Genomic DNA, 19187 nt, shown 5'->3' with positions numbered 1-19187 from the left:
ATGCCAAAAAGAGTATTAATTGGAGGTGAAGTCCAAGTAAATGAAAAGGGAATTTTTTTAGCTGCTAATTATTCCCAAAGTAAATTCATAGAGTAAATGTTAATTAAATCCTTCTCCTATTAAGAAATTGGAAGCGAAGAACTTGTTGGTAATAATAATGGCCTTGATGACAAAAGCCTAGAATTCAGGGATCTATATTGAATGGAATCACTCAGACACATTAAGGAAAGAAAATTCCAAACCTGAATTGTGTCATGTAACAGGGATCATTCTTGCTCAGAATAGGTGTTCGATAGATACTTCTTGAATAACTTATTAACAAACAGTAGTTCTTGGTACACAGATATGACCAGTACTTTCTGATGTCTGCTTGTTTCCCCGCCTGCCACTCCCAATAACTTCCTGGAGGATCTTCTTGGTCTCCTTCCTTTGATTCCTCTTAGAAGTTTGGCCCTCTGGAGGAGGTTTAGACATGAATATTTACCGTCCCTTCCCTAGACTCAAGGAAGGATTATAATACCAATAATTGACCCAAAGTCAGTAGCATAATATGTACTTGCATGATCTCATCAATACACAGATTATGTGTATTTAGTACAAAAAGGCAGAAAATATAGGCAAGCACAAACATTGAAGTAATGTAGTTGGTTTGTCTAGTTTATTTCTCAGGTGTCCTGGTACTATTCCTGGGCTCCAGGGGACAAATTTGGAATTCAAGGATTAATTTGGAATTCAAGGATTAGCCACAGTAGCCAGATACTTGGAGGCTGTGATTCCTTGTTTTCTGCCTTTAGGGAAAAAAAAAAAAAATTATTATTATACCTGCTGATTATTACAGTTATTTGGAAAAGAGGAAGAAAAAAGCCAACGCTAGCACAGGTTGTGACAAGTTTTAAAATACTAAGAATACCATAGTTTCCCAGTAAGTAACTTGAGAATGTAGTTATTTTAATTGGGTTACCAAATATAGCTTCACCTTTCTAAATCTCACGGCTATACCACATTCATTAGGGAACATTCTGGAAAGCTTTCTGCCTACCATTATAACTCAGTACCGGAGTGTGGGTATGAACATAACCAGAGGTTTCTTTCTCCCAGAATCACTTTTTGGTGGTTCAGCTTTAATAGAATATTCTTAGGAATTCGTGTGGATCTTTCCCATCCCGTTTTCTGATTTTTCTGACTTCCATCTCCAAGAAACCAAAAAAAAAGTAAAACTTCCTCAAAATCATCTTGTTTTTAACTTTTAGTACCTTGATCACTGTATGAATATATACATGTGAATAATCTTAAGTCATTAATAAATAATTTTTATACCATATATTGTCACCTCTTTATATAGCGAGGGAAATAACTTATGCACAAATAAGTCAAATAAACTCATACAAGGATTCATAGCTAACACTGTGCTGGATATTGTTCGTAAGTTTTTGCCTACAGGGGCACCTGGGTGGCTCAGTTGGCTAAGCCTCTGACTTCAGTTCAGGTCATGATCTCAGGTTTCGTGAGTTTGAGCCCCGTGTGGGGCTCTGTGCTGACAGCTCAGAGCCTGGAGCCTGCTTCAGATTCTGTGTCTCCCTCTCTCTCTTACCCCTCCCCAACTCATAGGCATCCGCTCTCGAGCTCTCTCTCTCTCAAAAATAAACATTAAAAAACTAATAATAAAAATAAACGTTTTTACCTACTGTATCTCATCTACTTATAATAACATAATAAATAGAGAATATTATAGCGTTCCTTAAAGGAAAGTTTAGTAAGTTCATTACAAATCACACTTGAGATGGTTCAGAATCAGTTCAGAATCAGAATTGGGTGTACAATAGGAGAAAAGGCATACTCTCTTTTTAATGGTATAAATGTGTAAGTATGTGCTTCTAAATGTTCTCGAAGAAAAAAAAAAACCCAGGATAACTGGCTTTTATAAAATGATCTCCATGACCTCTTGTCCTGTCTGCCTGAAATTAGAATTTAAATATCAAAATTGCATAGTTTAAATTTTTAGAAATGAAATGGTACCATTATTTGTTAAATCACATTACTTTCTCAGACAAAGACCATTTTCATGATATTGGAAGAGGTAAATTTTAAAAACTTCCATGGTTGAAATTTAATTTTTTTTTCTGTGTCCCCTGCCTCAGCAGCCTCCCCCCAGAAGTTTAATCTTTAAATACAAACATTTCCCCCCAAACTATGGGTTGTTGACTAGCGTTAACACCTTTCTCACTGAACACTAGTGTTTCTACCGTGCCCAGATGTGGAATGCCATTGGAAGAATTTGCTGGCTCGATCATATATTGTCATAGTTAAGTGAATGAATTTCTCACTTTCCCATCTTGAACTTTTTTTTTTTTATATTAATTTTGAGAGAGGGGCCCCTGGGTGGCTCAGTCGGTTAAGCATCTGACTTTGCCTCAGGTCATGGTCTCCCAGTTTGTGAGTTCGAGCCCCATGTCGGGCTCTGTGCTGACAGCTCAGAGCCTGGAGCCTGCTTCGGATTCTGTGTCTCCTCTGTCTGCACCTCCCATGCTCATGCTCTGTCTCTCGATAATAAATAAACATTGGGCGCCTGGGTGACTCAGTCGGCTAAGCGTCCAACTTCGGCTCAGGTCATGATCTCACGGTCCGTGAGTTCGAGCCCTGCGTCGGGCTCTGTGCTGACAGCTCAGAGCCTGGAGCCTGCTTCCGATTCTGTGTCTCCCTCTCTCTCTGACCCTCCCCCATTCATGCTCTATCTCTCTCTGTCTCAAAAATAAATAAACATTAAAAATAATAATAAATAAACATTAAAAAAATTAATTTCAAGAGAGCCAGCAGGGGAGAGGGGCAGAAACAGATTGTTAAGCAGTTTCCACACTCAGCGTGGAGCCCAACACGGGGCTCCATCCCACAACCTTGGGATCATGACCTGAGCCAAAACAGAGTCTATTCACCAACTGAACCACCCAGGTGCCCCCCCCCCCCATCTTGAACTCTTATGGTTGATCAGATGAGTGAGAAAAGGAACTAGATAGCATGCCTGGGTTAGTGGGTGATTCAAATTTCCAAACACAGCTGATGGGTCTAAATCTGTTCCTTTATTTTCTAACCACATTCCTATGTTGCCTTAGATATGTACACATGGCTTCGAATGCTCCCCTTTTAGGTCCAGGATATTAATAATACACCTTTTTTCTCAAGAACTGAATTCTTAGTTGTATTTTCAACTATTATCTCACCAAACAGAGTATGTCTATCTAGTACAGAAAGAGAAAAACACAGGCAAGCACAAACAACGAAACCTCGCCAACTCAGAATATGTTGCCTTCACAATTGCTTTGTGGGCATATGAACACAGACAACAAATTGGGCCATACTACGGGTAATCGGATTTTTTGCTCGACACTGTAGCACGAATATCTTATTCCAATAAATATACGCATCATTATTTCTTCAGGACTTCACAGTAAGGCTGATTTGTTTAAGTACACAAAACTGGACTCCGTCCTTCACCAGAGCAACATTATTTGATTTATGAAAGATTTGCTTTCTGCAAGGTGGACAAGTTCTGACCCAGAGGGAGTGTAGTACTTTTCCCTACAAACATCCCACTTCCTGGCTACTCAGACTCTCTTGTCACAAAGTCTGTGCAAGTAAGCTATTGGCCGGGCTCCTGGGCCCAGGAATGCTGCCGCTGCCGTTAATAGCTGTGTGAACAGTCCATCTATGGGCAACACGCAGCCGCCTGGGTACCTGAATGTTTTTTTCACTCAGGCCTGTGCTTCCCATGCTGAAATTTGGACCAGATACATTCTCATGGCAAGATGATGAGATTCAAAGTACGAGAGAAAGCCTGCAGTTCGCATTTCAGAGATGGAGGAAAAACAAGATGTCTTCTCCAAAGGTTGTGCCCACTCAGCTGGAACCAAGAAATGACAGCAACCCCCGGGTGCCTGGCCCGCCCTGGGACACACGTGGGCGCGGGGGTGAGGCGTTCACCAGGAATGTTTCTGCGAGGCCCACAGGGCATGGGTGGGGGCTACTAAATAACAAAAACCCAGGTTTCTTCTGAGAAGCAAAAGGACTGGAGTCTTTTCTAAAACCGAGCCAAGCGTCTGCTAAAGCAAAAACATGGCTTCCAAGGGAGGGAATTTTTTTCACCTAGTTACGTTGAAAGTGGAGTCCTGGTATTGTATTCACGGGAACCACAATAAGGAAGATTCCTTTCTTCACAGTCACCCCACAAGTGACTGTGACGTTCCCGAACGCCCACATCCCTGGTTTTTAAGGCAGTCCCCTGTCTGACCTTGAGCTAAAGGCAGTGTCCCCAGGCCCCTAGTGTCCCCTCTCCTGGAATAGGAAAAACTGCTGCTTTCGCCGGAATTATTTACATTATTTATATTATTATAATTTTCTGGTACTTGAGCCTTTTGTTCAACCTAATAGCACGTTCTTCATTCTCACGGCGGTCTCCTACCCTCAAGTTTTCTGCCTTCCCCACGTCCATTTCCAGGAGAGGGGGCCAGGAGCCTGGGGGTCGAGCCCGCGCGGGCCTGCGCCCTCAGAAGGCAGCTCTGGAGCCTGAGTCTCTATGAATCGGCAACCAGAAGTGCGCCTTGTACGCTGACGAAAGTTAATGACCGAGTTAGTCAAGTTTGAAACTCCTGCAGGAACACAGTGGAGCAGATTCTTGGCGTCTGGCCCCGTGTCACTTACAAGTGCGCCAAGAAAAAACGTCACCTAAAAAGCTTATACTTGTTCAAGCGTTAGTCCTGAATTGTAAAAATCCTGTCTTTTGAGATCTGCCCGGCAATACGGTTAACTAGCAACCCTCGGAACTAGTGGAATTCAAAACAAAATAAAAACAAAACAAGAAAAAGGTACTGTAGCGAGCCGCCCAGGGGCTCAGGGGCCGCCGACTGGGTAGGGAAGTCTGGCGCGAAAGGGGTGGCTCGGGTTCCGGGCGCCGAGCTCGCCCCCGCCGGCTTCGGCCCCGCAGCCCGGCCCGGTGCGTCGTGGGCGGGCCCTGGAGGCCCCCCGACCCCGGACGGAGAGGACACACGTCGCCCGGCGGGCCCGGCTCGGGCGGGGGACCGCGGGAAGCCCCGTAAGGGCGCGGGCGGGCGGTAGTGACTCAGCCTCGGGCGCATGGGGCGGGCGGCGGCGCCGGGCTCGGAGGGGTTAAGTGGGCGGGGCCAGCGACGGCCCGCCCCTCCCGGCCCGCCCCCGAGGCCGCGGCGCCCGGCGGTACTTATAGCGGCGGCGCGGGACGCGCGGCGTTCCTCCCGCTGGCCCCGGCCGCGGCGCGCCCCGGTTACCCCAACGACGGCGCCATGGAGCGGCCGGCGCCCCTGGCCGTGCTGCCCTTCTCGGACCCCGCGCACGCGCTGAGTCTGCTGCGCGGCCTGAGCCAGCTCCGCGCCGAGCGCAAGTTCCTGGACGTGACGCTGGAGGCGGCGGGCGGGCGCGACTTCCCCGCGCACCGCGCCGTGCTGGCGGCCGCCAGCCCCTACTTCCGCGCCATGTTCGCCGGGCAGCTGCGCGAGAGCCGCGCCGAGCGGGTGCGACTGCACGGCGTGCCGCCCGACATGCTGCAGCTGCTGCTCGACTTCAGCTACACGGGCCGCGTGGCGGTGAGCGGCGACAACGCCGAGCCGCTGCTGCGGGCCGCCGACCTGCTGCAGTTCCCGGCCGTGAAGGAGGCGTGCGGCGCCTTCCTGCAGCAGCAGCTCGACCTGGCCAACTGCCTGGACATGCAGGACTTCGCCGAGGCCTTCAGCTGCGCGGGGCTGGCGAGCGCGGCGCAGCGCTTCATCCTGCGCCACGTGGGCGAGCTGGGCCCCGAGCAGCTGGAGCGCCTGCCGCTGGCGCGCCTGCTGCGCTACCTGCGCGACGACGGGCTGTGCGTGCCCAAGGAGGAGGCCGCCTACCAGCTGGCGCTGCGCTGGGTGCGCGCGGACCCGCCGCGCCGCGCCGCGCACTGGCCGCAGCTGCTGGAGGCGGTGCGCCTGCCCTTCGTGCGCCGCTTCTACCTGCTGGCGCACGTCGAGGCCGAGCCGCTGGTGGCGCGCTGCCCGCCCTGCCTGCGCCTGCTGCGCGAGGCGCGCGACTTCCAGGCGGCGCGCTACGACCGCCACGACCGCGGGCCCTGCCCCCGCATGCGCCCGCGCCCCTCCACCGGCCTCGCCGAGATCCTCGTGCTCGTGGGTGGCTGCGACCAGGACTGCGACGAGCTGGTCACCGTCGACTGCTACAACCCACAGACGGGCCAGTGGCGCTACCTGGCCGAGTTCCCCGACCACCTGGGCGGGGGCTACAGCATCGTGGCGCTGGGCAACGACATCTACGTGACGGGTGAGGGGACCGGGGGCCGGCCGGGAGGGGACCGGGGGCCGGCCGGGAGGGCCCCGGGTGTTAAGTCTCCTGCGGCCTTGGGAGAATGCGTTTTCCGAACCTGGAACCCTAGAACCGCCCCACAGTGCGAGCGCCCCTTCCCTTCCCCCGCCCCTTCTTGGCCAGTGGGTACGCTTCCAGAGCTGGTGCTTTCGACCTGGAAGTCCGTTGTGTGAGCTGCGACAAGCAGCTCCTTGTGGTCTCTGTGTTCCCCGATGTTGGGGGGTGGGGGTGGGAAGGGTAGGCAGCCTAGATGACAGATGAGCCCACTCCTTGCCCGGGAGGTGCCCCCACCCCCATTTGGTTAGAGGATACTGGGGCATTCACCCCGCACAATGGGCACTTTCTTCTTCTCCCTAAGGAATCCAGGGACAGGAGAGGGACTGGCACTCGATGAGACACCCATTTCCTGTCCTGGGGATTTCCCCCACACAGCTGAGCCCCACAGGCCTTTTGACACGCTCATTTTGTCACCAGTGACAGGGTTCCCTCAAGCTTGCACCTAGGCTGGGCGCTGGGGGGTCACATGGTGTTTAGGCTGCTCCCTAGTCAGCGACTGTAAACATGGTCACATGCTAAGAGGTTTTCTTCCAGTTACTTGGCTCAAACCCCAAAACACTGCCGAGTCATGCTGGGCGGGTCCCATCCTGCCCCTGTCCTGGGCATCTCCCACATTTTTCATTAAAGATAAATCCCAGTTCAGACATGGGGCTACCTCCTTCCCTGGGGTGAGGAGGGGCGGTCTCTGTGACAGCTATATAAGGAAAGAACCCGACTCGGCAAGCAGCCCTGGGCCCTGCGGAAGGCTGTTATCAGTCAGTGAACTGAGGCTGTGCCCCGCGTGGCACCTTCAGGAGAACACCAGCTCTGAGCTCTGGTGTTCCCACCCCTCAGCCCCACACACACCACCAGTTTGTGAGTGGAGAAATCTTGGGTTAAGGACGTGCTCAGCTCTTGGCCTGCTGCTCTGTTCCAGCGTTTGCTGGAATATGCTGGAATTGGTCGCTTTCCAGTTTGGGGTTGGTCGGCCCTGTGTTTGGGAACTGTGTGCCCTCCCAACACAGGAAAGTCTGGCCAGTGCACTCCCTCCCAGAACTGGTTAGACTCGCCCCAACTTTGCACACCCTTCCATAAACGTCTCAGCTGAGCAGCTAATCCTTTGGGGTTAGACAGGTGGCTGGGTCATTCCATACAGCTGCCTGGAGGGAATTTCACAGGGGCAAGAAAGCTGGTTTCAGCTGCCTTGGACGCAGTTATCCTTTAGGAGGAAGAAAGCAGGCAGAGTGCACTTTGTAAGAGCTTTGTGTTTTAAAAAGCTCAAGGCTGTGAGACAGGATGTCATGCGTGCTTTGCCCTGTGGCGCCAGCTCTGGGGAGGGGGGATGTGACCCCACCCCTGGATTCTGGGGATCCCTTCAGGCTGTGGGAATTCTAATGTTCTGGGTTTAACTTATGATTACAGCCAGCACCCCGGGGGGCAGTGAGTGGTTGGCTCTTTTTTTGAAAGAAATGTAGAAAGAACTTGATTGATTTTTTTTTTTTTTTTTTCCTGGATGAGGCACATGTCAGTAACTTGTGCCTAAATCAAGAGCTGGATCCCCAGGATTCCCCCTATAGCGTTTCTTTTCGTGCTGGGCTCTTGCTTGCAGTGTGAGGTAGATTTCCTATCGGCCTGTCCTGGCCCTGCCTTGTTTGCGGCTGCCCAGGAAGGCCAGAATTCCACAAACAAGGCCCTGTGTGCCCTGCCACCTGCTTTGTGGCCCCCCAGAAGTTTTGGCTCTGAGACCCAGGCCCTGGTGCAGTTGGGGTGTTGGACAGTGTTTGTGGGGGTCCAGACCGCGATTGCTGTTTACTTAGAATTCTGGCTCCAGGGCCCTTGTTTGACCCACACGGATTGGCGGTGTTCTTGTGGCAGGAAGCTCTTACACCCCTGGGCGGCGGTCGGCACCTGCGCTGCCTCAGCCACCCCCCCCCCCTTCCGGCATGGAGCCCCTCTAGCCAGGGCTTTGGTGAGAGAAGCCATGTGTTGACGCTGAAACCCAGTGAGGCTACTTCCTGCCCTGGGAGGCTCCCTCTGGGAAGTTCATCGAGGCCCGCGTGGGTGCCTCACCCCGGAGTCCGCACGGGCTGACCTGTGCGATGCACGTCCCGGCAGGTGGGTCTGACGGCTCCCGGCTCTATGACTGCGTGTGGAGGTACAATTCCAGCGTGAACGAGTGGACGGAGGTGGCGCCCATGCTGAAGGCCCGTGAGTACCACAGCTCCTCCGTGCTCGATGGGCTGCTGTACGTGGTGGCCGCGGACAGCACGGAGCGCTACGACCATACCACCGACTCCTGGGAGGCCCTGCAGCCCATGACCTACCCCATGGACAACTGCTCCACCACCGCCTGCCGCGGCCGCCTCTACGCCATCGGCTCGCTGGCCGGCAAGGAGACCATGGTGATGCAGTGCTACCACCCGGACACGGACCTGTGGTCGCTGGTGGACTGTGGCCCGCTCCCGCCCTGGTCCTTTGCCCCCAAGACGGTGACTCTGAACGGACTTATGTACTTCATCAGGTGAGTATCCTGAAGCCGAGGCCCCTCCGCAGCCTTTCTTACCAGGCCCCGTGCTAAAGCGCATCATCACTGTGCTCGCATTTCACAGATGAGGAGGCAGGCCAAGCTGGCATCCGAGGCTAGGTCTTTCTAACCTGTTAGAACGGTTTCTGTGGGCTTCTAGGTTTTCTTGATCAAGGGATCCTAACTGATGGAGTTAGATCCTTGGATTATGGATTGAGTGGAGTTAGGGCCTTTTAGAGAGCTGTCTGAGACTCTAGAAGCTAAACCACGTGTTGCTTTGTCTGTCTTCCACCCTGGGGATCCCGCTGTATAGACCCTGGTGGTTCTCATGTGGCATTTATTAAGAAAGGAATCTGTCCTACATAGGAGGGGCTTTGCATCTTAAGAAGACTAGAGGAGGGGCATGTGGGTGGCTCAGGCGGTTGGGCGTCCGACTCTTGGTTTTGGCTCAGGTCCCAATCAAGCCCCACATCGGGCTCTGCACTGACAGCGTGGAGCCTGCTTGGGATTCTCTGTCTCCCTCTCTCTCTGCCCATCCCCTGATTGCACTCTCAAAATAAATAAACATTTAAAAAAAAAAAAAGACTAGGGGAGGGCTTTTTGGAGACTTTGGGTCTTTGGGGAAGTGTTGCTTCGTCAGAGGGACCCTTTGCTCACCCAGCAGTGTGTCTTCACCCTGCCGCCGGGTGCAAGAGCCGGGGGTGGGGGGATCAGCTCCACCCCCTCTGTTTATTATTTTTAATGTTTACTTGTTTTTGAGAGAGAGTGTGTGAGCGGGGGGAGGGGCAGAGAGCGAGGGAGACACAGAATTGGAAGTAGGCTCCAGGCTCTGAGCTGTCAGCACAGAGCCCAACGTGGGGTTCGAACTCACAGACCGTGAGATTGTAACCTGAGTTGAAGTTGGATGCTTAACCGACTAAGCCACCCAGGCGCCCCACCCTCTCTGTTTAAAAAAATTTTTTTTTTTTAACGTTTATTTATTTTTGGGACAGAGAGACAGAGCATGAACGGGGGAGGGGCAGAGAGAGAGGGAGACACAGAATCGGAAACAGGCTCCAGACTCCGAGCCATCAGCCCAGAGCCCGACGAGGGGCTCAGACTCCCATACCGCGAGATTGTGACCTGAGCCGAAGTCGGACGCCCAACCGACTGAGTCACCCAGGCGCCCTGCACCCTCTCTGTTTAAAGCAATACTTGGGCATTCAGCACATGTCTCTGCAGGTCCCATCTATGCCTTTCCCGCCTGAGCTGGCACAGGAAGGGTCCACGGCCCTGGGATCTAAGGATCCCACAGCCACTCCGGACCAGGGACCACTCCTAGCAGGGAGCCGGCCTTAAAGCCGTCTGGCGGGAATGATGAGGACAATAGTTAGCACGTGTCAGCGCCCCCGAGCTGGGTGTGGTCTGCCTCCTGGGCAGGAGTCCATCTCTATGACTGTCTGACTCTCGAGATGGGCACCACTGTCATCCCTAATTCATAGATGGCAGCAGAGGCTTAGAGGGGTAAGGAATTTATGGGACGGCATGGGGTTTGAGTCCAGGACATCCAGCCCAGGGCCCAGTGCGGTGTTGCTATATCGTGGTCTCCCTGGGCCAGGCTGTGGCCTTGGGAGCATGGGGCAGACATGGAGTGGCCAGGGGGTCACCATGCATCTGTGGGTCTTGACTTGCCACAGCCAAATATCCCCTCCTGATGGGCCAGCAGGCGTTCAGGGAAGTAGGAGCTCCTGTCTGCTGTGCACAGCCTGTGTGTGTGTGTGTGTGTGTGTGTGTACATTCATGTGCACTTGTAGGTGTGTGTCCCAGTTCCTCCCTTCCTGGCCTAGAGCCTGTCTGAAGCTGTGGGATCAGGAGGGAAGGGTAAGAGCTGTACTGTGGTCTCCTCTGTCCCCTCTTAGGAGCCTCAGAGGACATATGCACTTGGCTTCTCAGCCCTTCTCTTGCGTCCTCAACTGCCCTGGCCTTTGTCTGCTCCCTCCACTCTGCTCCCCCAGACTAGAGGCTCCTTCCCAGGCTTTCTTGGTGAGCACATGCAGGGCAGAGGTAGCACATCATTGTATGCCAGGAAACCTCCGGAGTGCTCAGAGAGAGCCCTGGAATCTCGGCCAGCTCCTGGTCCTGTTATAAAACATCATCTGACCCTTCGCCCAGCTCCCCCTCCCCCAAGTCAAGGTAGATGTCTTCAGAGAGGGGGTGGAGACAGCTATAAATACTTCTCTCAAGAGTGCCAGAACCTTGGCTTCAGCCCCTCGGAGTCCGTTCCAAGTTGAGCGCCTTTGAGAATGTCCTCCCTGCCCTGTGGTCCTAGAATAAGACGTGCGAAAAGGCCAGCCTGTCCACAGAAGGCCCCCTGTGCTTTCCTCATCCATGTCGGGGTCTCTTGTCAGGTGCTAAGCCCCCGCAGCTGGGAGCATCAGGGTACCCCCCCACACCCCGTGTGAGCCTTTGTGTGGGTTCAGCTAAGCCATGGGAGGCTGGGGGTGGGGGGTGGGCTCAGCTCTGCCCAATCCCAGCCCCCAACCACGTGGAGATAGTGAAGGGTGGGGAAAGGCGTCCCGATTGACCTCCAGGGGCGTGGCGTGGGCAAGACCTGGGGTCTGGTTCAGATGCAGTTTCACGTTTGTCCCAGAGTCACTCATTTCATGCCTAGTAAGCCTCGTGTCTAGTAAGCCCCGTCGCGCCCTGCTCGAATGCCACCTGTCAGGGCAGCTCCTGTCCACAAGCTGCTGTTTGCAGGGGCACCAGGCACTGGGTGGAGGCCTCAGCCTCTCAATCGCTGAGGCCCTGACAGTTTATACGTCTGTGCTGGGGGAGGGCAGCCCAACGGCCTCTGGCACTGTCATCCTCATATGGGCCACGAACTAAGATTGGTTTTTACACCTTGAAATCGTTGGGGGGGGGGGGGACCCAAAGCAGGAGCCGCATTTTGTGGTATGAAAAGTTACACGAGATTCAAATTCTGTCCACAAATAAGGTCTTTTTGGAATGCAGCCAGCCCGTTTCCGAACATCAGTGGCTGCTTTTGCGCTACAACAGTCACGTTGGGGAGTAGGTACAGAGCAGGCTCTGGGGGCCTGAGATGTTCACTGACTGGCCCTTCTGCTGACCCCGGACTCCTTACTCTCACTGCCATCTGGGGCTAGTGTCTGTGCTTTTCAAGGCTGTGCCTTTGAGCCTTTCCTTGCAGGGATCCAGAGCGTGTCAAACAAGGTGGAAAGATCCTGACCCCAAAGGGAGGGGCAATGCTGGTGCCTTCTTTCCTATGACTGTGCCTATCCTGCTGGGCACCCAGGACACAGCAGTGAGCGGGAGGAGACTGGGGGGCTGACAGCGGTGGGGAGGGCCCAGGAATAGTCAGGGAGTGCAGGGGGGCAGGAGGGCTGGCCTGGCCTGGTCGGCCGTGGAAGGCTGTTGTGAGAAGACACACAAGTGCAGGTCGGAAGACGGAGAGGAGACTGGTGGGCAGGGATGTGGGAAGTTCAGATCTGGAGCCAGCCGGGGGGGCCGTGCTGGTGTAGAGCAGCGTGTGTGTGTGTGGGGGGGGGGGGTAGGGTGGTTAAGCACCTGAAGGTGTTTGATCTTCAGGTTTGAGAAGTAAAGTCTGGTTCTGGCCTCAGAGCCCAGGCCGGATAGGTGTGTGGGCCTGAAGTTGGCCCCTACAAACCAGGGATGAGGGCTCACTGGCCTGTGGACTCCGAATGACATCAGAGACATTCCCAGAGGAGAGGGGCCTGCGTGGCCCTTCTCTCCAGCTCTTTACACACAAGGATGCTTCCTCCTGCCTCTGATACGTTCCCCCCCCTCCCATTCACAGGGATGATTCTGCGGAGGTGGACGTATATAATCCCACAAAGAACGAGTGGGACAAGATCCCATCTATGAATCAGGTAAATATGCGGCTGTGTCGGCATTGGTAGCACAGGCTGGTCCTGTTTTCTGGCCAGAGTGTAGTCATGACGTGTTTGGGAGATGGTCCTGGTGGGCAGGGCCCGTGCTGAGCCCTTTCCTGGTGTTATTGCACTTAATAGAGGGCTGGGTTTTCCCTCGGTTTGTACTTCAGGGGCACTGAGACCTTAAATAAATCCCAGGGTTAGACAGTTTAGTGAGTTCACCCATTTGGACCAGCATTCGATGAGTACCTGCTATAAGCCAGAGAGCATAGGGAGAAGAATATTCCCCAGAGGGACAGCAAATGCAAAGGCCCTGGGGCAGAGTGTGCCTGGTATGGTCGCAGAACAAACCTCACAGTCCAGGGTGGCTGGAGCAGAGTGAACAAGGGGACAGCGGAGGCAGTGAAGTCAGACAGAAGGTCTTTGGGGATTGACCCTGGGGAATACAGTTATTTATTGAGTGCCTACTGTGTGCTCTGAACAGGACACTGCTACCACTATCTGATCAGAGTGTCTCCCCTCTGCTTGTCGAGAAGAGAGGTGCTGAGTCTGACCCTGTGATGGAGCTGGGAAGGCTCGGTGGCATTTGGCCACGTGGGCAATCTCCTTAGTCCTAGTAGTTGTATATCTCCTCAACATCTTTTTTCTTCCTTAAAGTTCCCAAACCTGCTCCCATGATACCTCTGCATGGCATTTGTCACAACTTACAACATCCCAGTTTAACATTTGCACTTAGCAGATGGGACTTCTCTTCTCCCCGTGATGACCTACACGTTACAGCAAATTTGGGCAAGAGGAGAAAGTCCAGGGGTGTGGTTCAGAGCCCAGATGTGAGTCAAGTCCTGGCTCGACCACCGTCAGCCACGTGAGGCACTGCTTTCCCACCTGTACGATGGGAGGACAGCCGGGCCCGCCCCAGGGCTGGTGCTGCTCACGGGGAGAGTCGCTGCTTCAGCAGCCCCCCGGCCACCGTAGGAACCAGGCACGGCGTGTGGCGCGCACCCCCCCCACCCCCGGCCCTGGTTCTGGAGCCGGGGTGGAGGAGGGCATTGGCCTGGCCCGGGGAGCGTGCAGAGGGCCGCTCTCATTTCTCCAGGAAGTGGCGAGGGTCCCAGGCACCTTCTCCATGGAGAGAGGCCGTGGGGTTTCTGCGCTGGCCTGGCTGCCGGCCTCCACTTGCCTGTCTCCCTTGACCCGCAGGTGCACGTGGGGGGCAGCCTGGCCGTCCTTGGAGGGAAGCTCTACGTCTCAGGTGGTTACGACAATACGTTTGAACTCTCTGACGTGGTGGAGGCCTATGACCCAGAGACTCGGGCATGGAGCATAGTGGGACGGCTCCCGGAGCCCACCTTCTGGCACGGCAGCGTCAGCATCTTCCGCCAGTTCATGCCCCAGGTGCCCTCTGGTGGGCGCGGCTTCGAGCTGGACAGTGGCAGCAGTGACATGGATGTGGCCCGACCCCGGCGGCCACAGAACCCTGACGAGCTGCACTAGCCCTGGCCTGGCCCGGGGAGGGCCTCGGTGCAGGTAACACAGCGTGTCTGGGGGCGGGGCAGTGAGCCCCTCCTTCGTGCACAAGGACGGGTTGGGTTCACCAGGTGGAGTTGGGCTGTTGGGTCGCCGAGTGAGCCTCAGGATGTGACCCCAGGAGAGTCTCTGTGCATTTAGAGCCGGACTCACAGCTGCTGGGGAGCTGCCTCCCTGCCAGCACAGGGCTCTGGCTCTAGCAGGTGATCCCTCCTGCTGCCTCTGCCTATGCCTACTTGCTTCCATGTCAGAGAGGACGGCCTCTTGTCGGGGACAAGTCCTCCCACGAGAGTCTGAGAGTGGTCCAGGCCTGCTTTCCTAGGCCTGCGGGCTCTGCCGGCCTGGAGCATCGGGAATCTGGCAGACGATGGCTGCAGTGGGGTCCCCAACTCCACGTCCGGTGCTGGACATCCCAGGGGCCAGCTCCCTGGATGGAGGCGGTCTGCCTGCCTGGCTCCTCACACCTGCTGGGATGTCCCACCAAAACGTGCCTCACAGGCGCAGGGCAGTGTGACTGGACGGGAGTGTGGCCTTGAAGTGGGCCCCAAGGGACGTGCTGAGTAAACCCTGTCTCCAGTGAACCTGGGTTGAGGCAAATGCTGGGTGCTCCATCCACCTACCCCACCAGCTGGTGTTGCCACCTGACTTGGAGGCCTCCAGGACTGTCGTCCCAGGTGGATGCACGAGAGGGCAAAAGCCTGCAGGTGCAAGGTCGTGGCTCCTCCCTGGGAGGCCCTAGGAGTTTCTCATTGAAGCCCAGCCAGGCCGATGGTTGCGGATGCCCTTCTCTCCCTTAGGAACAAAGAATCCCGCTGCTTCCAAAGGAAGCCCTGGACAGGGTGGCCCCCGTGATTGGCTGCAAGGTAAATGCAGTCTGGCCCTTCCTTAGAAGAAGGGTAGGGTGGCCAGGGACGCAGCCAGAAAAGAGTCTCTTACAGTGCCATTGCTGAAGGTCTCTGCAGGGCAGGGGGACAGCCACCCTCCTCCCAAGCCTGGGGCATCCCCGGGAGGGTGGCGGGAGGACCTCCCAGGAAACTGCGGCTCAGGGGTCCCCGGTTCCCTGTTTTCTCTGGGGAGTGAGTGGTCTGGTCTCCTCAAGGTCCCCAAGGATCCCTTGGCTGGATGTGTCTTTCTTCCAAAGAGGAGGATGCTTGCATTTCCCTCACTAGAAAGCTGGAAAGCAAATGTTTGTTGAGTTGCCTTTCCCAGTGAACCGCCTTGGAGATGTGTTCTTAGCAGGAGAAGAAAAGTTCTAGCTGTCGCTTCACAAACAACACTTTTTTAAACACTTTCTTTGGCCAGATGGCAAGGGTTGTTCTGGGGGAGGAAGTCTTGCGGCCTAAAGAGCTGTTGGCTGGGGCCCCCACCTTCTCTGCCATGTGCCGTCACTGTCTGATTAGACCTGTTGCGGGAGCAGCTCCGGTCCACAGCCAGCCCTTCCCATCCCCTCAATTGTCACTCACCGGGTCACTCCTGCACACCCACTGCGCCAGGCGCTGCCAGACAGCCGGCCGGGTGGTGGTCCTGCCTGGGGCTCCCCGGCCAGGCAGGCCTGGCCGTGGGATCCCTTGGGCCCCGGGGGACTCCTTCATGCCCCAGGTCCCACCTTCGCCCCTCCTGGGGTGCGTGTTCCCCCTCGATCGGGACTTGCTGCCCCTGTCCCCCAGCGATGGTCTGACCTCACCTCCTCGGGGCTGGTGCTGCCTCCTCCTGGCTCTGGTGCCTTCCCAGCAGGCTCACTCCGCAGGGGTTTTCCATGCCCTTTGGTCTCTGTAGGTAGAGGGTGTCCTGCCACAGTGGCTTGTCTCCTGTCAGTGGCAGCGGGGAGGGCAGGGCAGCGCTGCACAGGACCGAGGGAGCCCTGATGTGCTCCAGGCACGGAGCTCTGCGCCGGCAGCTGCGGCCTGCCCGCTCGGTGTGGGGACAGGCCACGCAGATAGGTGTCACGATGCCTGCTGACAGGTCACCTGCAGCCACCCCCACCACCCCACCCCGCCCCCGGAGCAAGAGTGCAGGCGCCCTTTCTGAGGGCCGCCTCCGTGGAGGGTCCCTTTGGCAGCCGGAGAAGGTGGGGTGAGGAGGTGCCAAGGCTGCTGGAGCTCTCCCCACCTCCCTCCAGTGGGGCTGGGCTCTGTCAGGGTCAAGGACTTCCCGTGGTCAGCGACTTCCAGGGAGAGGTATCGTGTAACGCTTTTTTGTCGGGACGGGGCGCTGCAAACACGTTTTTCTGACAAAACCAGCCTCTGTGGACCGTACAGCAGGCCTGGTCCGTGCTGAGGGCTAGCGACCGCCCTGGCCTTCACCTGGCCTTCCCTGCAGACGCTCCCTTGTGGCAGGGGGCCCCGTGTCCTGGGTTCCTGCCCTTGGTTCTTCACCGTGACCAGCTGGCACACCACTGGCAGCTGTTGGTTGGCTGGTTCAGTGTGCACCCGTGACGTCCTCCTCCACACTCGCTCTCTAGAACTACGCGGGTCTCCTCCACCCGGGCCCCATCCTCTGTCGGGAGCACCAGGGCGGGGAAGGGGAAGCAGCAGCCTCAGCAGCAGCGGGTTCCTGCAGACCGCAGCCGGGGGTCCACGGTCAGGGACGGCCCTTCGGCAGCACCTGCTCCCCTGCCCAGCCCTCCCCGCTTCCCCCCGCGGGGGCTCTCGCCTGGGGACACCCCCCCCCCGCCCCCACCTTAGGAATGTCTATACACTGACCAGGGTCAGAGATAAGCCAGCTGGAGGTGGGACTGTGTTTGGATATACGGAACTTTTTAGTCTACGAGACAGTTTAAGTTATGAAAATTCAGTGACTCATATTTAATGCTGATTTGCTATAAAGTATTCTATATTTATATGACTTCAGAGACTCTTATGTACTAAAGGACATGCCCCTTTCAGTGTCCCAGCTATCTAGTTCCAACCCCAGACGGTGGGGCAGATTTGCCTATTTATTTGTTCTATAGGCCTAGGCGTCCAGAATCCTGTTGAGAGATTTTAGGATGCCTTCGATGTATACTTTTTGAAATAAAACTATTTCCTATACACTCGGTGTCCTGGTCTTCATCCTGCCGCTGCTGTCTTGGAGACTTCAGGCAGAGGCGGGGCAGCGGAGGGCTGCCCCCGTGCCCACGGAGGAAGAGGACAGACCGGGGTGCCCAGGGCTTGTGCGAACGGTCTCGGAGCAAAGCTTCTGAGGCCCTTTCTTGTCTCCGATCGTTACAAGGTGGCAAGTAGCGGGAAGCGGAGGCTGAGCCCAGGGCATGAGGAGCACGGGAGTCCTAGCCCCACGTGCTGCCCCACGGCCAGTTTGGCCTCCCTGCCTCCACCCCTTCACCTGGTCCCCTGCCTCGCTCCCCCCACCTCCTGAAGGTGGGCTCTCCGGTGGTGAGGAGACCCCCGTCTGTAGGGGGTAAACCTCAGACCTGGGGCGGGGAGTGGGCCCTTAAAGGAGGATCCTGGAAGAGGCCATGAAGTTCAGAAAGGTTCCTCGCGTATAACCCAAGGCATAGGCCGGTTTCTTTGTGGGGAAGGGAGCATTTTGAGGCCATAGTTTATTTTTTAATAACCTCACTGAAATAGAGCTGAGGCAGTTCGTAGTCTGGGCATCAGCTGTTGTGCCTGAATGTGGGCCTTACCTCTGAGCACCCCAGTGGTCGAGGAATACAAGGAAAGACGGTTAGATGGGTTCTGGGTGTAAAACAGATCGTTTCCTTCCTCAGACTCCAGGAGGAATTGGGCAGTGTGGAGCTCGTGTTTCAGGAGTCTTCCAGTGATAAGATTTAGGTGGTGCCCAACTTGAGCACTTGCTCGTGACTGTCACTGCCCAAATTCAGAGTTCGCTTCGTGCCGGGCACTAAGCAGAGCACCTCTGCTGTGCGTCAGGTGGTTGTAGAATGTGTGTGCAGAGCTGGACACCCATCAGCGGGTGGGGCCTATATCCCCTGCCCTTGAACCTGGGCAGTGAGGTTCCGGTGTCTGCCTGGACCAGCACCACGTGGCAAAGGGGACACTGTGACTGGAGGGCTAGGTCATGAGGCCTCACGGCTCTGGCTGGAACATGGGTCCTTGGCACACAGCCACCATGCTGTGAGGAAGCCTGGGCGGCCCGTGGAGAGGGACCCAGGCCCACAGCCAGCACCGCCTTCCCAGGCACAGACACCCTCCCCCCCAACCGCGCCCTCGCCAGCCTCCAGGGAAATCCTGGGGCGGCTTGCCATCTGGCAGGAGGTAACCGCGGGCCCTCTCACCGAATCCTTGTCTACAAAGCGGGTGCTATTACTAATTCCGTTGAAGAGGAGGACACGAAGGAGTCGCCTGCCTCGGGCAACAGGGCTGTCAGTGAAGAAGCTGAGGGGGAACGTGGGCGCCGGTACCCACACGCTTTTCCTGCAGGATGCGCACCCGGCCCTGCTGTCCCTGCAGAACCCGGAGACCAGCAAGGCCTCTTGTCATTCTAAACTTGGCCTTGCCGGCACTCCAGGCCACCTGCACCGGCAAAGCAAGTGAGGACCCTCCCGAGGGAAGGATCCTGTCTGCCGACATCTGCCAGCCAGGGTCCAGAGCCTGCTGACCACGAGCCCTACCTCAGGCTCCCCCCTGGGATCCGCAGCAGGCTGGCGGGGCGAGGTCATCGTCGGGGGCCCTGAATCCCATCCCCACTAGCTGGCAGCACCCCAGCTGTGAAACAGCAACGCCATGGCTCCCAGTCCTAGAACCCTGACAGTGAGACAAGAGCACCCGGGCCAGGGCCTGGCCCCTAAAGACACCCGCCCAGGGTCTGCCTCTGCTGAGGTCTCCCAACGAGGTGGGGAAGCGGCTGGCCGAGCAGCACCCTGAGCCACAGAGATGGCC

General features: G+C 55.9%; 1 protein-coding gene across 1 annotated transcript; it reads left to right on the top strand.

The window, feature by feature from the left end:
• Positions 1-5268: 5268 nt before the first annotated feature.
• On the top strand, positions 5269-17378 carry KLHL21 (kelch like family member 21). Its single transcript, XM_007078394.2, has 4 exons — positions 5269-6330; positions 8524-8929; positions 12747-12819; positions 14023-17378. The coding sequence occupies exons 1-4, from the start codon at positions 5310-5312 to the stop codon at positions 14314-14316; spliced, it is 1794 nt and encodes a 597-aa protein (XP_007078456.2). The 5' UTR covers positions 5269-5309; the 3' UTR covers positions 14317-17378.
• Positions 17379-19187: the final 1809 nt, after the last annotated feature.

Source organism: Panthera tigris, chromosome C1, assembly GCF_018350195.1.
Source record: "Panthera tigris isolate Pti1 chromosome C1, P.tigris_Pti1_mat1.1, whole genome shotgun sequence".
In the NCBI taxonomy this organism is placed as follows: domain Eukaryota; kingdom Metazoa; phylum Chordata; class Mammalia; order Carnivora; family Felidae; genus Panthera; species Panthera tigris.
The sequence above is the reverse complement of the archived record's forward strand: the minus strand, read 5'-3'. Positions and strand labels throughout refer to the sequence as shown.

Excerpts from the sequence above, each read along its gene's own strand:
- KLHL21 (XM_007078394.2), top strand. The coding sequence starts at position 5,310 with ATGGAGCGGCCGGCGCCCCTGGCCGTGCTGCCCTTCTCGGACCCCGCG. Across the intron at positions 6,331-8,523 it reads CAACGACATCTACGTGACGG|GTGGGTCTGACGGCTCCCGG; the intron begins GTGAGGGGACCG and ends ACGTCCCGGCAG. Across the intron at positions 12,820-14,022 it reads AGATCCCATCTATGAATCAG|GTGCACGTGGGGGGCAGCCT; the intron begins GTAAATATGCGG and ends CTTGACCCGCAG.